At 42.8% G+C, this 24,020-nt stretch overlaps 1 protein-coding gene across 2 annotated transcripts in view; it reads right to left on the bottom strand.

Moving 5' to 3' along the window:
• The window catches only part of Rftn1 (raftlin, lipid raft linker 1), a 222,179-nt gene that overhangs the window by 90,681 nt on the left and 107,478 nt on the right, over positions 1–24,020 (bottom strand). For both annotated transcript variants that reach the window (XM_070018648.1, XM_070018649.1), the window contains exon 4: positions 4,089–4,188. In XM_070018648.1, the coding sequence (XP_069874749.1) occupies positions 4,089–4,188 (100 nt within the window). The remainder of the gene's footprint in view (positions 1–4,088; positions 4,189–24,020) is intronic.

Raw genomic sequence — 24,020 nt, forward strand, 5'->3', positions numbered from 1 at the left:
ACACACACACACACACACACACACACAGGAGCTAAGCTAGTCACTAAATATTGACAATGCACAAATGGATTTTAATCCATCTCTTCCCTGTGGTCTTCTACCTGGGTACTGACCGAAGACACATTTATACCCAGGAAAATTTCTGCCATCTTCAGAAACAGGAGAAGGGCATCTGGGTTTCCTTTGTTCTTGAAACCCAGAAGGGGCATTTCCTTGAGAGTCCAACAATGGAACAGATGAGCAGAGGAAGAGACCTCATCCTATTATTTTGTCCCCGTTCTCTGGTTGTCATGGCCACTGGGCTAGAAACTAGATCCACAGCAAGCAGCAGCAGCAGCCATAAATGCTGAAGCTATCCACGCCTGCCTTCATGCACGGGGAGGAAGGATGCATGTGAGGTGCTGAGTGGTGTGACCTCAAGGACCATGAGCCCCAAATTTAGAGGTGAGAGACTGGGGTACACACCTGGAGGCAAACTCCAGAGCAGAAATTTCAGGTCGCCCCAGCAACCAGTCTATATGCAATCTAGTCTGTCTGGACCCAGTAATTTTGTTTTTAATTATTTTTAGATCCAATTGTTTTTTAATGTGAAATCAAGGTTACTACAGTAGGAGCAGGATGATATAGTGAATTTTCTTTTATTTCTCTGGATTTTTTTGGGGGGGGTGTAGAGAGAGGGCAGCTGAAGCTAGAGCCTGAACTCCAAGCCTGGGCGCTATCCTTAAACTTTTTTTTGCTCCAGGCTAGTACTCTATTTGAGCCACAGCTCTGCTTCCAGCTTTTTAGTAGTCAATTGGAGATAAAGAGATTCACAGGCTTTCCTATCTTGGCTGGCTTTCAATTTCCATCCTCAGATCTCAGCCTTCTAAGTAGCTAGAATTACAGACATGAACCACTAAAGTCTAGCTACGGTGGACTTTAAAACACATCATATTCAGAACACAGAACTCTAATACAGATACAGCTATATAACCAAATTATTGCACAAATACACATATACACACACAAGCATGTACGCGCGCACACATACAACAGGAGTAGGAGGAAAACATGCTGGGAGAAGAGAGAAGTAAAACAAAACCGGACTAATGTCTTCTAGGAACCTTGTAAGTGGAAGTTTCCTGCTGTGGGTCACAGATCCATTTCCACTTCGGTATTATAGAACACAGCAGCCAAGCATCCCACCAACCTGCCTAGTTCCTCCTAACCAGTCAATATGGCCACAAGCAACATGTCAGTCATACAGTGATCTGATTTTTGTTGACACCAAAGCTCCCATCCCATGTATCCTTCAAGGAGCATAATGGACAGAGTATACAGTGTCCTTCCTGTGTCTCCCCCACCTACTCCTCCGCCATTCCAAGCAGCTGACTTAAGTGCAAGGCATTTCCAGCATTATCTGCCCCTAGCAGCAGCTACATGCTCCCCCTAGGATGACCCCACCCAAACTGGTTATGCATTTGCAGTAATCCAAAGAACATGGCCCTTCATCTACAGACATCTAAAGGAGGTAGGTATAAACAAAATACCCACCTCTCCTCCCTTTGAAGTAATCCATTCTGTCAGAGTAAACAGAATTTGCACAATCTTCTATCAGAACTGCCATAAATGTTGATCAATGAGATCTTGCTCTACGATCTTGGTTCCTACCATCTAGGATAGGTTGGATGTCCCAGGGCCCAAATACTAATAAGTAAATACAGGAAGAAGGGGCCAACAAATGAATACCCCTTCATGTGACAACCTATTATTTCACTCTTCTGCAAAATTTCTCCCACTGCACTGACATCTGAGTCCTGAGTCTCTCTGGCCTTTACTACCTCTCTCTCTGTGGTGACTCCTCTTATGATTCTGTAAGAAAGACTTTATGATTCTGTAAGAGGAAAATGCTTTTGCTGGGTCTTGTGAATTAACTAAAAGTCCCCAACCTTTTTATCTGTGGCCTTCGATCTGAGGTACAGTTAACTATGTGACCACCATGGACACCAAGAAAGACCAGATTCACAGAGAAGCAAGCTTGTGTGAAAAACAAACTGCCCTCATACAAGCAATATCTTCTTCCTATTACAGAAAATAAATAGTGAGACCACCTTGTTCCTGTTACACTCCAGTAATAAAGTAATAATTTGTCTGAAATTCCTTCTGGGACAAAGACTGAGCTAATCACAACCAAGCCATAGCTGTGACTTGGGACTATTTTAATGACATACCTTTCTCGTTCCCTGCCCTCAATTCTCCCTATCTAACCTAAAGACAGTATCTGTACTTCTGAAAATGGCTGAAACTATACTGAAGTGCTGGCTTCCCATATAATAAATCTCTTTTCTCTGCCGTTCAACATGTCTATTTGGCATATGGAGGCAACTGGCCAGGTCTAACAAGACCCCCGGATACTGGGACTGGATCTAAAAATCTGGTTTCAACCCTAGACAACCCCTCCCACCTCAGATCCTCACACATGCTGCTCCCTCTATGTGGAGGATCCCCAAGCTGGCCCAGTGTGGCTGTGTCAGCACCACACCCCCTCACCCCTCCAAGATCCACTCAAGCATCCTCCTGAGGGACCATTCACACATCCTTCCAGCTGTTTCCCAGCTAGCAATGTTTATCTTCAAAGACTGCCTGCCATTTGTGACAACATGAAGAAAGAACTGCGGCTGGCTTGTTCCCTATATCCCAGCATCTAGTGCTATTATTGACCCCAATATTGACAGCCAATGAGATTTATCATCCAACTTACTAGTTGGATGTTTAGATCTCAAGTGCACCACAGCCACCTGTATGGGGTAAGGGGATTGAGCATTATAGCCAGGCTCCACCTATGACAGACTGTTTGTCCCCTACAGAGACTGTAAGAAGACAATGGAGCTGAAGGATTCCTATCACCTACGACATTGTAGCTGTCACAACTCACAGTACAGAGTGTGACTCCTGTGTCTATGAGGTTGGTGGTATAAACAGACTTACTGCATGTCCAGTCCCAAAAAACTAGATCCCAAATACTCATGTTGCAAATAGAGCCTGAAAAGAAAGACCAGTTACTGGCTGATGTACTCAATTCACTATGATTGTTACCTTTATTTCAGAATGGACTTACATTAGATTTTTTAAAAAAAGTATATTGTGGGATGCTGAGATCTGAGGATCAAGGTTTGAAGCAAGCCTGGGCAAACAAATATGAAAGACTCATATCCAATTAACCAGCAAAAAAGACAGAAGGGGAAATATAGCTCTTATCAGAGCACCAGCCCTGAGCAGAAAAAGTCAAGCAAAAGTGCCAAGTCCTGAGTTCAAGCCCCAGTACTGGCACCAAAAAGAAAAGCCTATTGTTAACCCCAAGTCCCATTGTGTTACAGCAGCCTCCACGTCTCATGCTGCATCAAGAGACCACATCAGTGGGTTAGTGGCCTCTGGAAACCACCTAGTGACTCTAGTGACGCTGTCTCAGATCCCATTGCCAACAAGTGACACATAGCAGTATGCTGAAAGACTGAGGGAGCACAAGATCAGATGAAAACAGAAGTCAGCCTCAGACCACTGAAATATCATACTGAAACTCAAATAAACCCCACAATGTAGCACCAAGACACATGTGGTATGACATGAATCTCAGAACCAGACACATGTCTGGTAGATATGCATTTCCCTCCACTAGTCACTGTTTCCTGGTACATTTACATGCCAGAAGCATATGACTCTGGCACATCCCCATGATAGGAAAGGAAGGAGGCTCCAGGAAAAGGTGGCATCTGGTGGGGAAAGTCAGATCACCTTGAGCAAGGGGCAGAGCCCCACCAGTTGGCCTGCAGGCCCATTAGCTGGTAATACCATGCCGGCGCCACAAGATGGGGGAGGCCCTCCGGCTTGAGAGGAAGAAGGAAAGACAACCTTGCTCCAGAGTCAGCTCCAGCCTGAATGACATGTGGGAAGGGGCCCCTGCCACAGCTGTCACAGCTTCACTCTACCTCCTACCCTCCATCTGAAGCACCTGGAGGTGTAGCTGACACCCAAACCCACTCACTCACCTATGTCCACTTGAGCACACACTCTGCCGACCTGACTCACTAGGTCCTAATCTCAATGCTCACCTTCTTAACGAAGTCTGGGATGAGTTTTTGGTGGTCTAAGGAGGAGCAGCAATCTAATTCCAAGATGTAGCCTTCATTATGAAGATCAGTTTTCTGAGATCTGAAGAGAGAAAACACACAAGGATTGAGATTGTCCACGATTTTCTTAAAAAAGGAATCACTGGATATTGGACAAAACTCCAAATTCTGTTCTGAAAGTAGCTGCTAAAATCAACACTGCTGAAAAATCATGTATGATAGAGAATGCGAAGCATATATAAAGGTCTATGTCATCAAATGACCTCTAAGAAGGCTGAACATGATGGCACATGCCTGTAATCTCAGTACTCTCGAGGCTGAGGCAGGAGGATTGAGAGTTTGAGGCCACACTGGACTACATACAAAGATCCTATTAAGGGGAGGAGGTGAAGGGGACAGGGAGAAGGAAGAAAGAGGAGATGGGGTAGAAGAAGTGGAAGGGAGGGAAGGTGGAAAGAAGGGAAGGCAGAAGTGAGAGGAAGAGAGGGAGAGGAAGAGGAGAGAAAAGGGAACAGGGAAGGATAGAAGGGAAGGGAGATGGGAGAAGAGTTTCCAAGACATCTGATCTTCATGTAAAATATATCATTATAGAATTATAGGCTTAGGACAATATGGCTCACACAGAACACACATACACAACACTCACTTCAGTAACATATTTTCCTTTGACAGACACAGGCAAAGAACTAGCAGCATACTCTCTCCCACACACAGACACACAGACAGACAGACAGACAGACAGACACAGACAGACAGACAGACAGACAGACACACACACACACACACACACACACACACACACACACACACACACACACACACACCAGCAGTTAACAACAGTTATGTCTGGGAATAGGGAGGGCCTGAGGAGAATGATTATAACTGATTTTAGTTGTACTCTCCAATTTTATTCACTATTTAATGAATAGAATATATTCATCTATCACAATTCAAAGATTCATTTTTTAAAAGACTTTAAAACGACTCGTCCCTTTTTAAAGATCTTGCCATCTGGCACGATAGATCCAAATTAAAGAAGTTTCACAGAAAGCTCAGAGCAACTGAAAGCAGAAGTTCTGGGGAAAGAGGGTGGAACGAAAGGTGACAGGATGAAGGAAGGTACTGCCCAGCCCTGCCGCCTACAGTAGTGGGCTGCTCCCCAAGTTCCCTCTGTCCAGACATGCTTGTCATATGGCAATCCCCAAAGGGAAAAACCACCCATCACATCATCCCTTTACATTCTAAAGTGTAAAAATTCTTTTGTGGCTTTTTCTGTGTGACATTAAGGTAGGACTGGGGAACTTCTAGAGGCCACGTGATGTTGGGAATTGAAGGGGATTCCTTGGCCCAACCTGGCCTAGGGAATAAGACTCAAGTAGAAATCAAGGGAATGTGCTTAGGTGTGGCTGCTTGTGAGGAGCAGACATTCAAGTACAGGCTCACTCCTCACATACAGCCCTTCCATGAAGGGCCGAGGTATGTGGGGAAACTCCTGGCCCCTTATGAACTCACAGAGGGGGCCCTGACCAGGCCTGGCTATCTTGCAAGTGGCTTTCATACCATACCCTGAGACATACACATCATCTTACCCTGGTTTCTAAATGCATATTTGTCATAATACTTTAAAAATGAATTTCTACGATTCTTATGTAGCGTTAAAAGCAATTTATGATATCATTAACCAGCTGGGTAAGATTTACATGAAATTTGAAAGTGAAAAAAAAAATTAAAGAGGATTTGGTTTTCCCAGGTGTGACACTGTGGTTCGGTAAGCAAACTTCAATAGCTTATTTTAATTTTCTTTTTCCCTTTTACATATCCTTTCTGGGGTAGCGTAATGAGGCACATATGTTTGAAATGCAAAAGAATAAATTGATTTCAAGCCAGTCAACCTGGATTAAATGAATCTTAACAGAATAAAACAAACTCTGTACCTCAGCCACTATCTTAACACTTGGTCAGAGATGAGATTCATATTCTCAGTCCTCCCCATCAAAACAACAGAAGATCCAGACTTTCAAAAGAGAAGACCTGATAAGACATACTGTCATAGGTATTACAGGGGTCTTAAAAAGCAATGAAAGGGATAACGGAATGGAGTTTCTAACATGTAAAATCCTACCCCAGGTGCTGGTTGCTCACCTAGCAATCCTAGCTACTCGGGAGATTGGATCATGGTTCAAAGCCATTTCCAGCAGAAAAGTCCAGGAGAGTCCATCTCCAGTTAACCAGTAAAATTATTGGCTGGAGGCATGGCTCAAATGGTAGAGCATCAGATGAACAAGCAAGCAGAACAAGTCTGAGGCCCTGAGTTCAAACCCTGGTGTACACACAAAAAAATCCCAGCTCTCTATCACATGGAAACTAATGTCAGGCTATCCAAGGTTACTTATAAATAGCCAATGCAGTTTTAAGTGATTCAGACTGGAAAAACTGTAATTATTTAAGACAAATTAACACTAGCGACTCAATGAAACACTCCTAAGATGAGTGAAGTGGAGTTTATGAACAATCCACAGCTCACACTCAAAAGGAATCATAAAGAATTATCACAGAATCTAGTAAGTATCCTTTTGGTTCTGGAACAAGAAATTCTGTAACAAGAATGGCAGCTCTGGTTCACTTCACCCAATAATTAACTCAGCTACATCTGAACAAAGGAAGACAAAGGACTGACAAGAAAAGGCATTAGGACTTTTCAAGATGAACCATGAAGAAAATTACCTTGGCCTACTGTTTCTTGGATCTTAAACCCACAGTGAATTGAGGAAATACAGGAACAGTGGAAAAGCCTTTAAGAGTTGACTCCACAGCCTCCACAGGTTTTGGGGCAAGACCTGTCGCTCACTTGAACTCAGTAAGTATAGCCAAGTTAGTGGGAACATCCTGCAATTGTACTAGGCTCTAAAAGACTGTCCTGCAAGCTGGAGCTAGAGATCCCTCACTGGCTTGAAGGACACTGTCATGACATCGAGTGTCCTATGGCAAAGAAGTGTAGACAGCCCCTGACTGACAGCTACAAGAGAGCAGTCCTCTGAGTGCAAGAGATAAGTTTTGCCAACACCTGAGGGAGTTCGGAGGTAACTTTTACCCAGCTGAATTTCTGATGAGACCACAACCCCAGCCAACACCAACACTACAGCCTGTTGGGATCCTGAACAGTGAACCCAGATAAACTACAGGTATCTCAAGGGAATAAATACATGTTCTTCTGAGCTGCTACATTTGTCACAACATATTACAGAGCATAAAAAGCTACTTCAGGCTGGGAATGTGGCTCAGTGGTGGAGTGCTTGCCTAGCATTCATGAGGCCCTAGGTTCGATTCCTCAGTACCACATAACCAGAAAAGGCTGGAAGTGGTGCTGTGGTGCTGTGGTACAGTGCTAGAGAAAAAGAAGCCTAGGGACAGTGCCCAGGTCCTGTGTTCAAACCCCAGGACTGGCAAAAAAAAAAAAAAAAAAAAAAAAGCTACTTCAGTTCCAAGGAGGAAGAAGACAAAGGAGCTTTGTATTCAGAATAGGCCTCTCATTGGTTGACAAATGGATACTCACACCCACATGATCCAGTCAAACCTGAGAGCAGCCTCTTTCAGCAACAAATGTTCTGCATCCCCAGCAACTACCTTGGGAGAGAGAAGTCAATGTCTCCCAGTGGGGCCACCATGGGCCAGGGCCTGGCGACCCAAAGGCCTTCAATACAAGAGACCAGATACTATCTAGTCATTCTAGAGGAGATGCATTAAAATGCAACTCCCTAATAAACAAGCACAGGCCACCCCCCTGCAGGGGAGGGGAAATACCAGTTATGTGTCACAAAAGGCCATGTTAGTGCCCAGTCCTGAAGAATGGACCTGGGAAACCACCAAACATCCCCTGGACCAAGGGACAAAAACTACCAGACAGAGAAACATGTACTTAAATTATAATAAAAACATCAAGGTACCACTGGTCATACCTACAATCCTTACTTGGAAGATATTGTTAGGACTGAAGTTCAAGGCCAGCCCAGGCAGAAAAATGTCCATGGGACTCCTTCTCAATGGAAAGCTGCTTCTAGCTCAAAAGTAACCAACAAAACTCAGGGGCTGGATGTGTGGATCGGTAGTGAGGGCACTCATTTAGGAAGTATGAAACGCTGAATTCAAAACTCAGTAATGTTAATAAAAAAGAAACAAAGAAAAGGGATGACTCTCTGAAAAGAGCAGGGCTGATGGTAAATTATGAATTACATGTCTTCATAATTTTTTTTGGAGGGGGGGGGTCCGGTCATGGAGCCTGAACTCTGGGCCTGGGCACTGTCCCTCAGCTCTTCAGCTCAAGCCTAGCGCTCTACCACTTGAGCCACAGCGCCACTTCTGGCTTTTTTCTTTTTGCTTATGTGGTGCTGAGGAATTGAACCCAGGGCCTCATGCATGCAAGGCAAGGACTCTACCACTGAGCCACCTTCCCAGCCCCATGTCTTCATAATTTTTAAAAAACATTTTTATTATCTTTAAGTAGTTGTACGCTAGAGTTGCCATTCAACAAAGCAGTTTATGAATACAGTGCATCTCGATCAATGTCACCCCTTTCAATAGTTCTACCCCTCCCCCAACCCTCCTTTCCCTCACTTTAATTTTTGTAGGATATGCTCCAATATTTTGCCATTTAATAAAGCAGTTTATATATAATACATCTTTATCTGTGACATCCCTTCAACATTTTCACCCCTTTTCAACCCACCCCTTCCCTTATTTTTCCAAGTTTCATGGTATATATAATGAATTCTTGACTGTATTCTCCCCACCTCCCCTAATCATTCATCTACACTTCTCCCCTTTGGCCCATCCCCACTCTTGCAAGTACCCATTTCCTGGTATATTAAATGAAGTAAGCCAGGCCCAGAAAAACAACAGTTACATGGTTTCCCTCATTGGTAGTAGCCAGAATGTGCCTATAAATCTGTTAAGTAAACACATTGGGTGGTATGTAAGCGGTTACAAGTGAATTAACTAAAGTATAATAGACTTTACGGAGAGCTCAAATAGTATTATTCTTTTAAAAGATTTTTTTTTATAACACCAGTACTGAATTCAGGGCATGGGTATTTCCTGCCTGGGCTGGCTTCAAACCACAGTCTTCAGATCTCAGCCTCTTGAGAAGTCATAATTATAGGCGTGATCCACTGGCACCTAGCTGTCTTCATTATTCTCAATCCCTAACTGTACACATTTCCCTAGATTTAAGAGCTAAAGGCTGTGGATTCTAGAGTTAACTAGATATGCTTGCTCCATATTCCAGCTGGGAGCCTTGGGGAAATTTACTTGAAGTCTCAACTTCAGCGTCTTTTACTATCAAAGGAATCCGTGGGAACCAGATAATGTAAACCTCACAGGCCACAGTGCAAACATGGGAAGTTCTGAAGGGCCCTGAACACAGACTAGGCATGATCTGATTTATTTTAAAAAAGGACCCATCTGGCTACAGAGGGCAGCTATGAGAAAACCTCAATGAACCAGTGAGGAGATGCCAGTGACTTAAGTGGACTGTTAACTGTGTAGCTCCCAGTGGTAAGGGATGGATTCTGACTTATTTCAAGGAAGAATCTTCACAGTTTTCATGTGGACAGGTTGTAGGATATGAAAGCAAATGATGATAATGCCAAGGATTGTTGCCCTAGCAACTGAGAGAATAGATGAATTTGCCAGTTATGATGGGGAAGATGGACAATTAGATTGATTGAATTTAATATAACAGCAGACATGAGGGTGGAGGAGTCTGGTAGAGAGCTGAGAATGTATTCAAGTCTGGACTTTAGGAGAAATGTCTAGAGATGTAAATCTAAAAGTCATCAGTATCCCAATGGTATTTAAAGTGTGAGACTAAGTGGTATCTCCACTAGTGAGGAAGGAAAGGCGTCAAGGACTGAGACTGGAGACCTTCTCCCATGAAAAGGTTAGGAAGAAAGAAGAAAAAACAGCAAAGGCAACAAAGATGGAATCACCAGAGTAGAAGGGGGAAAAAAGCTATGATCTATAATTCTAGAAATCAATTTCAGGAAGTATGTCACAGAGAAGGCTATGAGTTAGTCTGTCAAATTGCTTTCATGAACAGATTTACAATTTTCTCTTCAGTTTACATACTGTGCTAGTGTTTGTTGATGTGATAAAATACCTGAAAGTAAACAATTTTAAAAGAGGGAAGATTTATTTGTCAACAGATTCAGAGGTTTTAGCCCATGATTACTTGGTTCCATTGTTTCTGGGCCATAATGAGACAGAAGAACATCATGGTATGGTAGAGCAAAGCTGCCCACCTCATGGTGGACAGGAAATAGAGTTCCAGAAAGGAAGGGACAAGAGACAAGTTACACCCTTCCAAGACATCCCCCCCCCCCCGCCCCTACCAGCAGCCTACTAGGCTAAAACTCCCATTTCCATCACCTCCTGATAATGCCAGTATTCCACAAATTATTAATCACTCAAAGGATGAATCTACTGATTAAGATGGAGCACTTGTGTTCCAATTACTTTCCCCAAACTCTCTTACCTGCCAACCAAGACTTCTACACATGAGCCTTTGGGGCCATTCTGTCTCCAAATCATATACTTATCCTCTTGAAATTTAAAAAGAGACCCATCCTACAGAAACAGGTACGAAGAAATCTGTTTTCCATTAATGTATGATTATCCTGTTAAACTGTCAAGTTAATATGTCAGTGTGGTTTAGAATAGCTGGGGGTCCTTGAAAAATCAAATTGTCATGGTGCTACTAGGATATTTTTCAGATATAACCTTGGAGGAGTCAGTCACCGGTGGTTTACATCTGCAATCTTAGCTGGAGGCTAAGATCTGAGGATCACAATTTGAAGCCAACCTAGGCAGACATATCTGTGGGACCGTTATCTTGGCTTAGCCTTGAGCTAAAAAAGGCAAGTGAGAGCACACAGGCTCTGAATTCATGCCTCAGTACTGGCACAAAAAATAAATAACCTTGGGAGAACTTAAAGAGCTCTGACCCACCTTACATCATATCCTCCAGGGCAATGAAGAGTTGAGGGGAACTTAGCCCAAGACATTCCAAAGGGATTTTTCTCAAAGCAAGGAGGAACAGAAGGATGAGATGTGCTATGTTGATCACCAAGAATGAAGACAAAATGAATCAAATTCTTAAAAGTGGAGCTATATGGTATTAGCAAGGCTGAACAGCACAGTGGTTCTGAGTACTAGAAGCCACAGCAGCTAACAGGGAGCTGGCTAAGTCTCAAAAGCCACCAGTATGCAATAAGTAAATGCAGATGGGCACCTTGGGATGGAAAAAAGAAACAAATAGAAAAAAGGTGAAATCCAAATAAAATCTGAACTGGGTGTCTGTGGCTCATGCCTGCAATCCTAACTACTCAGGAGGCTGAGATCTGAGGATCGTGGTTGGAAGCCAGCAAGAAAGTATATAATAACACTCTCATCTACAATGACCTATTCAGAAAAGCAAGTGGTGCTGTGGTGCAAGTGCATATTATTTTTAAATAATAAACGTGATAGATCACACTTCAACACATAAGGCCATTAGAACACTTCAAAGACCAGAGTTTTAACAACTCTTCTTTTTCTAGAACACTTAGGCATAGCTTAAATTTCAGTTATAAAAAAAGAATGTGCAGATGGGCACCCAGGGCAAATGCCTGTAATCCTACTCAGGAGGCTGAGATTTAAGGATTGTGGTCCAAAGCCAGCCCTATCAAGAAAGTCTGTGAGACTCTTATCTCCAATGAACAATCAAAAAGCCAGAAAAAGAGGTGAGGGGTTCAAGCGGTAAAACACTAGCCTTGAGCAAAAAGCTCAGGAACAGGGCACAGGCCCTGAGTGTAAGCCCAAGCACCAACAAGGAGTGTGGAGAGAGAGAAGGTAGAGAGGGAAGGGAAGAGTGTGAAAGGGAGAAGAGGAAGGAAGAGGGAAGAAGAAGGAATATGCAGCTTCATCAATAAGGTTAGTTCTGCTTTATTTAGAAATAATCATAACAAAGAGCAGCAAACATAAATTTAGATTACTAGGAACTTCTCCAACTAGAAAACATTTATTAAATGTCAGTTAACAGAAACAAATTCTTTATCTCTAGGATCAGGAAGAAATCTTAAGACATTTTTTTCCCTTTCAAAATAATACCAGATTCATAGAATAACCAGAATGAGTTTTTGTTTTTTAAGAAATACTAGGGCTATATGTATTCAAATGTTTTTTTTTTTCTTTCATGCGATTGTTTCTAACACATTTATAAGATTATTTCTTTGTTGCTTTGTATGTCCCTCCCCCACAGTATAACCCCTGCTATCACTGTATTTCATGTCGGTATAATTTGTGGAGGGGAAGGGGAAAAACAAATCGTTTAAATAGGGATACAGGTGGACCCATTGCAACAATGAGATGTACAAGTAGTTATGTCAAAAACGAACTTTGGTGTGGGGGGGGGCGGGGAGGATTGAGTGGGGGGCAGGGGGAGGATGGGAAGGGATGGGAAGGGGAAACAAAGGAGGAGGCTACAATGCTTGATAAGAAATGTACTCATTATCTTGCCCATGTAATTGTAACCCCTCTGTATAGTATTTTTACAATTAAAAAAATAAAAACAATAAAAAAGAAATACTAGAGCTGGGCACTAGTGGCTCATGCCTGTAATCCTAGATACTTGGGAAGCTGAGATCTAAGAACTGCAGTTCAAAGCCAGTCCAGACAGGAGACTCTTGTCACCAATTAACCAGACAACCAAAGTGGAGTTGTGGCTCAAAATGGTAGAGGGCAAAAAAGATCAGGGACAGTGTCTAGGCCCTGAGTTCAAGCCTCATGACGAATAACAAAAAGGAAATACTAGGGCCAGAAATGAATAACAGATCTGAAAAGACTTATCAATAAGAGAAAGAAGACTCTATCTATTTCCACTAACTTGTTTATAATTAATAAAACCGAAGATCTATTTATTAATTTATCCATCTATCACCAGCTTCACCACAGAAGGAACAGAATGCATTGAGGGAACAGAAAGCATTCAGTAGATCCTCTCCTCAAGAAAAGCATAGTTGGAGGGCTGGGAAGGTGGCTCAGTGGTAGAGCGCTTGCCTTGCATGCATGAGGCCATGGGTTCGATTCCTCAGCACCACATAAGCAGAAAAATTAAAAAGGCGCTGTGGCTCAAGGGGTAGAGCGCTAGCCTTGAGTTGAAGAGCTGAGGGACAGCACCCAGGCCCAGAGTGAAGGCCCCATGACCGGACCCCCCCCCCCATTAAAAAGAAAAGCATAGTTGGAGCTGGGCGCCAGTGGCTCATATCTGTTATCCTAGCTACTCAGGAGGCTGAGATATGAGGAGTCTGGTTCAAAGCCAGCCCGGGCAGGAAAGTCCATGAGACTCTTATCTCTAATTAACTACCACAACTGGAAGCAGTGCTGAGTTGAGGGACAGTGCCCAGGCCCAGAGTTCAAGCCTTACAACCAACAGAAAAGAAAGAAGAAAGAAAGAAAAGAAAGAAGGAAGGAAGGAAGGAAAAAAAGCATAGTTGGAAGGGAAGATAAACCATAAGAACACATATAAGTACTATACTGTGAGAGTTCAATTATTTCCAGGGCCAGAGATCAGGAAAAGGAACATATGACTTAAGTCATTAAGGCTATGTAGAAATTAGTCATGGGACAATGAATTAAAGGGCACCGTAGAAACTGAGAACAGAAATTTATTAAAGGAGACTAAGCATGAGCTCTAATATGGAAATAATGAATAGGCCAATTTAGCAAAAGGTTCATGAAGATAGGGGTTACTTGTTACCCAGTGGGATCAGTCAGCAATCATGAACTAATGGAGGAATGAATGCATTATTTCACTATTAGAATGAATATGTGGTGGAAGACTCTGGTGCTAGATCAGAGGTTGTAAAGGACAAATCTCCATTCTGACAAAGGTGAGAGACAGGTGGCGCTGGACAGCAGATGCTAACACAAAGCATGCAAGACTTGTGTATGACACAGGAAGGAAGAGTATTTTAGGGGAGCAGAAGTGAGAACTTAGTTAAGATTTTTTTGTAGAGCTAATGGAAGGGTGGGAAAGATTTTAGGTGTTTGTTGTCCCTGCAACTGGTGGTGATTGTGAGGAAGGAAGTGAACTATTGCTTCTGAAGATGCCATCAGAACAACAGGAAAAGGATTTATCAAAATTTGTATAATCAGCTGGGTGCCAGTGGCTCATGCCTGTAATCCTAGCTACTCAGGAGGCTGAGATCTGAGGATCACGGTTCAAAGGCAGCTCAGACAAGAAACTCTGTGAGACCTTACCTCCAATAAATCACTCAGAAAGCCAGAAGTGGTGCTATGGCTCAAGTGGTAAAGCTCTTGCCTTGAGCTGAATAGCTGAGGGACAGTGCCCAGGCCCAGAGTTTAAGCCCCACAACCGACAAAAAATAAAAATTGTATAATCCTGTGCAAAATGAACCTTATCTGCAAAAATGAGAAAATTTCCCCTTATAGTGAAGATTAAAAAAACACTTGAAGCCAAGCACAGGGGCTCAAGCTTGTAATACTAGAATAAGAGGCAGTGATTGGTGGATCATGGTTCAACACAAACCCAAAGAAAGTTCACAAGGTTCGTGGGTGCCATGGTTCATGTCTATAATCCTAGATACTCAGGAGGTTGAGATCTAAGGATCACTGTTTGAAACCAGCCTTGGACAGGAAACTCTGTGAGTCTCTTACCTCCAACTAGCTAGCAAAAAGCTAGAAGTGTTTCAAGTGGTGGAGTGCTTGCCTTGAGCAAAAAAGCTCAGGGACAATGCCCAGGCCCTGAGTTCAAGCTCCAGTTCTGGCACAAAAAAAGCAAGTTCACAAAGTTTCTATCTTAACCAATGGCTGGGCATGGTGACACACACACCGGTTACCCCAAGCCGCAGGAAAGCACATGGCTGGATGCAGGGGTACATATCTATTATCCCAGAGACAAAGGGAAGGACAAAGGGAAGATCAAAGTCCAGACTGGCCCAGGAATAAAGCAATACTCTATCGTGAAAACAGCCAATTCAAAAAGATTCTGCTGGAGTGGCTCAGTGGTAGAGTGCATGGTTAGCAAGCACAAAGAGCCGAGTTCAAACTCCATAAAAGAAAGAAAGAAAGAAAGAAAGAAAGAAAGAAAGAAAGAAAGAAAGAAAGAAAGAAAGAAAGAAAGAAAGGAAGGAAGGAAGGAAGGAAGGAAGGAAGGAAGGAAGGAAGGAAGGAAGGAAGGAAGGAAGGAAGGAAGGAAGGAAGGAAGGAAGGAAGGAAGAAAGAAAAAGAAGAGATATTCAGTGGGTATGGTAGTGAACCCTATAATCCCAATGCTTAGAAAAAGGACCAAGCAAGGCCAGCCTGAGCAACATAGCAAGATAGATTTTTTTCAAGAAAGAGAGAGAGAGGGGGGGGGGGGAGGGGAGGGAGGGAGGGAGGGAGGGAGGGAGGGAGGGAGGGAGGGAGGGAGGGAGGGAGGGAGGGAGGGATGAAGGAAGGAAGGAAGGAAGGAAGGAAGGAAGAAGGAAAGAAAGAAAGAAAGAAAGAAAGAAAGAAAGAAAGAAAGAAAGAAAGAAAGAAAGAAAGAAAGAAAGAAACCAGACCACTGGTGGCTCATGCCTGTAATCCTGGCTATTCAGGAGGCTGAGATCTGAGGATTGTGGGGCAAAGCCAGAAAAGTCCATTAGACTCTCATCTCCAATAAACCACCAGAAAACCAGAAGTGGTGCTCTGGCTCAAGAGGTAGAGTGCTCGCCTTGAGCTGAAGAGCTGAGGGACAGCACCCAAGCCCAGAGTACAAGCCCCACGACCGACAAAAAATAAATAAATAAACAAATAAATAAAATGAGATAAAAGAATCAAGCAAATTCCAGTGAATTTTTTTCTTTTTTTCTTTCTGTGAAAATACTGTACAGAGGGGTTACAATTACATGGGCAAGATAATGAGTACATTTCTTATCAAGCATTGTAGCCTCCTCCTTTGTTTCCCCTTCCCATCCCTTTCCATCCTTCCCCCCCCCCACTCAATCCTCCCTGGCCCAACCTCCCCCCCTCCCACACCAAAGTTGTAAAGTTCATTTTCAACCGAAGAATTTGACTACAGAGTTCAGAGGAACTGAAGGAGAAAACAAGAAGAATAAACCTCTTCCTTGAGTCACTGTCTTTTCTTCTAATTTGTTCCCCCTTCCCCTTTCACCAACAGACATTTGTCACTTTTTTTGAAAAGGTTTTAGCATCTATCGAAACATTCTGGAAATGACACAGCAAGATGTGCCAACAATACTGTCACCACAGTACTCTCAAAATGCTGTGTACAACTGGGCGCCTGTCACCAGAGGTGTCTAACATCCTATAGTGTTACTTGTTCTAGAAAAATCTGCCACATCCTGTCTTGGGGCTTACAGTTATGGGCTGGTTCCTGGTAGATAAACCCTGTAACTGTTCACTACAAGGAGTTCACCGTTGACCTTAGAAGGTCAAGAGAAAGACACTGTGATGGGAGTGTTCCCTGTAGTAATATAGCTGGGAAAGGATGCCAGCTCCAGTAAGCTATGCTACAGGAAAGAGGCAAGCAGCCTGGGGAAGGGGGCTGGGGACCAGTCCTGCTCTCCGAATCCCACAGGCACCAGCTCTATTCTGAGATAGGAAGAAACTAATGCTAATAATATATAACGAAATGGTACTAACTCCTTGGAACAACTAACATATAGTTTAACAAAATGAATACCAAAAAACTGAAATATGTGTTGTCAGGAGATGGAGCAGTCAAGGGGAGGAAGGGAAGACAAATGGAAAGAGGAAAGGTGAGCAAATACAGTCACAATAGTCAATGTACATATGAAAAAAATGGAACCAGGTAATTTGAGGGGACAGGTGGGGTTGGGAGAGATGAGAACAATGAAAGATGTGACTATTGATCAAGACTATTGTGCTCAACGGGGCATTGGTAGCTCGCGTCTAAAATCCTTGCTACTCAGGAGGCTGAGGTCTCAAACACAGTTTAAAGCCAGCCAGAACAGGAAAATCCATGAGACTCATCTCCAATTGACCACTCAAAAACAAAAGAGGGAAGTGGATTTGTGGCTCCAGTGGTAGAGTGCTAGCCTTGAGTGAAAAAGCTAAGGGACAGCACCAGGCTCCAAGTGCAAGCCCCAGTACAAGGAGGCTGGGGGTGGAGAACGAGAGTAGAAAACCTTGATTTCAACAAATAATAACACCAAACAACTATGATGAGGACATAGTGGGAATCAATTATAATGTTCAACACATGCAGGCATGAAGCAAAGAGCTCTCAGACACTCACAAACAGGTGTTTATGAATATGAGTTCCTAATTTGGTTTTGAAAGTCTTTGTAGCCATTTTAAGTTTCAACTTGTGGTCGATGAATAGGCAGCAAATGAAAGATGCACTTCACTAAATCATATTTATAGCATTTGCTCTTCGCAAAATGGTTCCATCTTTCAACCATTTAAAATATTACAGAAAACAGTTGACTAGACTGGAGAAATAGTCATTAGAACAAACTCTCACGAACATTTAAATCACTAATAATATCTTTATAGGCATCTCAAAGTTCTTTCTCACCTGTTTCTGCATTTGTATCTAAAAACGTAAAATTTAATTAGTCCCAGTAATTTCCAGAACCCACCACTGTTAATGCTCTTCACACATCCTTTAGCTAAAAAAAATACTGAGTTACCTTTCTTGACAAAGAGAAGACAGATATATAAAAAGACAAGATCTATAAAAAGAAGTAAACATATAAATGCAAAAATCTAACACACTTTTATAATTTTTTGTTGGTGGTGGTTATGGGGCCTGAATTCTGGGCCTGGGCGCTGTCCCTCAGCTTTTCAGCTCAAGGCTAGCGCTCTATCACTTGAGCCACAGCACCACTTACGGCTTTTTCTGCTTATGTGGTGCTGGGGCCTCATGCACGCAAGGCAAGCACTCTACCACTGAGCCACCTTCCCAGCCCCACTTTAATAATTTATAACTAAGTTACCAATACTATGTAGGAATGCCCCTCACAATCATACCTCAAGTACCTCTATGGTCTCCCTTCAATGCTAAGTCTTCTTAAAGTCCATTTTCATTTAAAGAGTGACACCGGTGGCTCACACATGTAATCCTAGCTACTCAGAGGCTGAGATCTAAAGATCATGGTTTGAAGCCAGCTGGGTCAAAAAGCTCCAGATGAGCTGTGATCAAGTGATAGAGTACCAGCCTTGAGTGAAAAAGCTGAGAGACAATGCTCAGGTCCTGAGTTCAAGCCCTAGTACTGAAACACATTCACAAAGAGTGTGTGTATATATATACCTATATACATTGTGTATGTATGTACACATACACACATGGGGAAGGGAACCTTTGTTTATTTTATGTACAAATACAGACGCTTTAGGGTACTATGGTTTTCAAATGAATTTTAAGATCAACAGAAAATCTGAAAGAACTTACGTAAGCCCATCTCTCTGCTTTCTCCAGTGGGATGCGGGTGACAGTTTGGAGGCAGGAATTAAGAGAACTGGGCAGGCCATTCAGGGGCAGGGGTTAGAGAAAGTCGCTGTTCCCCCAGGAGAATGTGACATATCAGATCACAAAGTGTAAACACAATAATTAGCAGGGAATTCTGTGACCTCCACACACCATGAAAGGGTGTGACTCCAGGGTGAGTGGTGAAGAGAGGAGGAATAAATTAGTCTGGGTGATGCTGGACAGCTTGGGGGGGAGGGAAGGAGAGGGGTATGTGGAGATGGCAGCCTGGGAGCTAATCGAATTTTCCACACACCCAAGGAAGCTGGGGGAATACTGAAAGACGCTATGGTGCCAGATGTAGAAGCGCTGCAAGTCAAGAATGGGTCCTCTTCCTATTTCTAAATCCAAAATAATGACTCCACACTAAACACACACCTGCATATTCCCTGCTCTGATTTAAGAAGCTAGCCTGGCAGCTACCTTCTTTCTCTCTTCTGCTCTCTGGGAATAGCTGGCTGCAGGGTTTCTTCACAGTACCGCGTGTCAATCACTGCTAACCAGTGTGATTCCGACAAGCAGAATGCCCCAGGCTGCTCCCCCACCTTGCGATCAAGCATTTTCTAGGGCACATCCCGGTAGGCGCCTCCAGCCCCTGCGTATTTCCCTTAATTATGAAGCTTCTTTCCAGCAGCCCTATAATTCTCCCCAGAGTCAAAGTAATTGGTAAAAAATTAGATATCAAGAGACACAAGTCCACTTAAAGAGGACACTTTCGACTATAATTTTTTAAAGAATTTTCTTTTTAGTTCCAATATAATTTTGTACTTTTCCAATTTTGCCCTTTTCAAATGCCAAAGAAAATATATGTGTTATCTCTGGAAGAGTAAAAAAAAGAAAAAGAAAAAAGAAAAAACGCAATGCAATGCATTTCTACTTCGCTGAAGGTCCACAAAAATTTTCTTCCCTTTGAAGAACATCCTTTGGATGCTTCTTAAAAAGAAAAAGAAGAGCACAATGTAACACAAATATTTGCGTGGCAAGTCACTGTTATTCTAAAATGAAAGGAAAATATGTGTGTGTGTGTGTGTGTGTGTGTGTGTGTGTGTGTGTGTGTGTGTGTGTGTGTGTGTGTGTGTGTGTGTGTGTGTGTGTGTGTGTGTGTGTGTGTGTGTGTGTGTGTGTGTGTGTGTGTGTGTTCCATGGGGACCTGACTGTGTGGCTTCATTATCAATATGCACTTTCTGTATTGGTAAGTAAGTAATCTAAAGAAAAATATCAACTTGAAATGAGTTTGTGATTTTTTTTTTTCAGGAAACAATTGCAGTAAATTTCCAGAGTATGTTGGGTTGTTTTTCTTCATTCAGGAAAATGGTATTGAGCAATACATAACAGCACTCAACGTAAATAATCAGATTCCAAATGTGAAAGATTTCAGGGGCAAGGAGGCAGAGGTGGGCTGATGTATAAACCACTGTCCCAGGGGAATTTGAAAAGTCTGCTGATAACATTGTGTACAAGGGAGAATAAGCCACTCAAAACATACATGACTAGCCAGGTGTGTGGGGGTAATCTGTAATCCTAGTTACCTGGAGGCTGAGAATGGGAAGATAGCAGGTCAAAGCAGCCTGGACAGAAAAGTTCATGAGATCCCTTCTCAATCCACAGCTGGGTATAGTGGCACGCACTTTTATCCTACCTATATTTGAGATTGAGATTGGGAGAATCTCCAATTCACCAACAAAAGCCAGAACTAGAGGCATAGTTCAAGAGGGAGAGCACCAGCTGTGAGTAAAAAAGCCAGAGGAGACTGGGAGGCCCTGAGTTCAAGCCATAATACTAGCACACGTGCATGCACGCGCAAACACGCACTCACACGCGCACACACACACATACACACCCCTAGCTGAAAAAAAAGAGCTGAAGGTGTGGCTCAGTGGTAGAGTGCCCACTTGCAAGCAAAGAGGCTTAGTTTAAACTCTAAGACTACCAAACAACAACAAAGTACATGATTAATTTCAGCAAAGTAAACATCACACAGACATGTGAGCAGTTGCAAGATGGCGGCCAGTAGAATGGGTTGGGGAACTGCGACACTATTCTGGCTTCAAGATCTGGCAACATGGAAGAGAACAGAAGAAGCACTGATATTGTCTAAAAAGAAAAGTACTCATCACCTGACTTAGGAAACAGGACCCCTTCGGTATATCACTTTTATAATAATAATAATAATAATAATAATATTTAATAATTTCCTTTAACAATAAAAAAAGATCTGACAACACATGGCAGGGCAGAGCAGGGCAGGGTAGGGCAGAGTCAGGCAGTGGGGTCTCCAATTCTCGTTCCTGTGAGTTTCCTCTCTGGGAGTCTGGTCCCTGTAGGCTTTGGAGTTTGCAATCCCTGTCTTAGATTGAAGTCAGGGTCATCTGGATTTTAGATTCTGCTCCAGAGGAGAAAACAAGGAGTAATGGCAGAGCACTCTCTGTGTTTTGCTTTCCTGGAAATAAGGCAATAAAAAGCCAAAAAAACTGTCTCTTGGTATCCCTTGAGTCTGGGTGGCCAGTGCTGACTCATGCACAAACTGTGCTGCCCGTAAGTACTTGGGAGGACGGCTTGCTGGTAGAGACGGAGGGAAACGTCCTCAGACTCTGGCAACCACTGCATCTTCTCAATGAGTCTGTGGAGGAATCTGGTATAAAACAAGGATGCTATATGCTTGGCTGCATCAACAGATAGACAGCAGGAGGCCCAGCCTCTTGTGGGCTCACCATGACTTCTCAAGATACAATCTATAAGCTTCATGCTAGCTCCAGGATCCAAGCCATTCATATCTCCTTACACTCTCTTTCCCCACTGCTTCCCAGACTCAGTGCTCTAGGCACCCCATGGTCAGTGTTCTTCTTTTCCTGTTCAAATCATCCATTCCAGAGCTAGAGCAAGTAAGTCACAGGTCCCCTTTTTGAAAGCTCTCCATTAATAAGTTCCTCTTAGAGATGCAAACCGAGACCTGTGGTCTAGTTGGGTGCTACCATAACCTGTATCTATAGTATACAGCCCCTTGGTAGATAAATGCCTTGATATTTGGGGCACTTTAGAGTACACCTGAGCATAGAAAAATCACGTAACACATTCATCTTAGAAAAATGCAACTGAGCAGGGTAAAGGTGGCTCACGCTATAATCCTAGCTGCTCAAGAGGCTGAGATCTGAAGGTTATAGTTCAAAGCTAGCCAGGGCAATAAAGTCTGTGAGACTTTTATCTCCAATTAACCACCAAAAGCCATAAGTGGCACTATGGCTCAAAAATGGTACAGTGCCAACCTTGAGCTAAAAAAAATCTCAGAGAGAGTGCCCAGGTCCGAGTTCAAGCCCTAGTATAAGCACAAAAAGGAAGGAAAGGAGGGAAGAAGAGAGGGAGGGAGGGAGGGAGGACTTGAAAGGGCTGAAAGGGAGGACCGTGTACCACTGAAAACAGTGCTATCATTCTACTCCACATGCGGATGGCCAAGAATGGCTTCAAGAAGGCAGAGTGGAATTCCTGGTCCCATTTCAGTTTCTGAGGATATCTCCCTAGAGGAAAGCATCTCATTGTCCTATCTGGGACTCCGGTCTTGCTATAAATCTAAACCAGCTTAGTTTCCCAAGTAGTTCCTCACTGAAAGCAGAAATCACCTTGAATCCCAAAGGAAAGCAAACCTTGGTCAGGCAGAAGGACACTGGCATTTCACTTCACAGCTACTTAAAACAATTTCCAAAGGCAACTTTGCTTAAATGCATTTTCCACCCCCTGCACTAGCCGTAACTATGTGTGCCCCCTCTCCTTGGCCAAAAGGTACCTGACCAGTATTGCAGAGTTCTCAAGTCTCCTGGTCTCTGTACCATGCCAGAAGACCTGGACCAAGTGGCTTCTGGCCATTAGTGATGGAAAAATATTGAACAGGCTCTAAACGAACTCTGTGGGAACAAGTCAATGACTGAGCAACATTCTAATCATAGAGCATTTTGAACATCCATCTACAACTGTAAAGCCAACTAGAATGAAATCCATATATATAAAACATCAGAAGTGACATTTTAATAACTGACTTCTGTTAGCCATCAGATTTTGAGAATTTTTGTGGCAATTCGTTGTAAGGAAAACTGCCTGGAAATAAAAAGAAGGCTAACTTAACCTTATACTTAGAATTCAGAATGAATATTACTATACTGTCTGTTAAAAATCACTAAGAGAGCCAAATAAAAGAGTTGAAGAAAGGGAAGGACAAACTTTTTCCACTTATTCACTAAGTAATTCATTTTCAGCTATTGACTGAGTCAGTTTTCAAAGTGACTTTGACTTAATTTGATACACTCAAATCCAGAACCATTCACGGTAAGATGTGTCACTGAGCTTCAAGTGAAATAGCGGTTAACAGAATTTTTCCCCAAAGATTCCATCATGGTTCATGGATATAAGTGAAATTTGTCAAAAGCAAATTCAGAGGGTACTGCCTTTGGGGTGATTTACTTTTAATGGCACAGGCTGACAATGACCAATTGCCACAGAAGACACTTTATTATACAACTTCAACAGGCTCCTCCCACTTCCTGCTTATTACTCCTAGTTTTGTCCAAAAACAAATAAGGCTCAAGTGAAAGGCTACCTTCTTCTTAGACATTTGTCTGTATTTTTTTTTTCATCTCCTTTATTCCCAAAGGTCTATGGCTAGAGATTCATGAGAGCCACACTATGGGAGTTTTCCCAATTAGACTATAGGTCCTCAAGAAGGCAGGTGCCCTGCCACCTCACACTCTACCCTTCCACCAAGTACAGTCCCTAGCACAATAGAGCTCAGACACATCTTGTTTTTATTGTGCTTACAAATGGCCGGTTTGTGGCAGTCTTGTGTTGCCGGTGTGCCATTTTCCTAACAGCTCCAATTATCATTATCTTTTATCAATAAAGATTTTTAAATTATTTTTTGGTAGTACAGGGTTTGGAACTTGGGTTCTTGTGATAGTTAGGCAGGCAATCTATTATTAAGTTTGTTTTCTCCTGGTTATTTTTGAGATAAAGTCTCATTTCCTGCCTGGGCACAAGTCTGAACCACAACCTGCCTATTTGAGGCTTCCTGTCCTTGCTGGGATGAGAGAGGTGTACTGCCATATACAGCTCCTCTACTGAGATGGGCTATCTCAGAGATTTCTGCCCTGACTGGCCTAACACAACCATCTTTCAAATCCTAATCTCTCATATTGCTTAGGATAACAGGTACACAACCCAGCTATGAGAAGGGGCTTCATCATTTTTGTGGCCAGTGCTAGATTTGAACTGAAACTTTTCCATTTTCAGACTTCTAAATAGCATGCATTGTAGGCATATGCTACTAGACCTATCAATAGAGTATTTTTAAACTAAGGTATGTGTACTGCTCTTTAAAAATATTATGTTAATCCATACAT

The sequence above is a fragment of the Dipodomys merriami genome, unplaced genomic scaffold, assembly GCF_024711535.1.
Source record: "Dipodomys merriami isolate MVZ:Mamm:240054 unplaced genomic scaffold, mDipMer1.0.p SCAF_13, whole genome shotgun sequence".
Lineage (NCBI taxonomy): Eukaryota > Metazoa > Chordata > Mammalia > Rodentia > Heteromyidae > Dipodomys > Dipodomys merriami.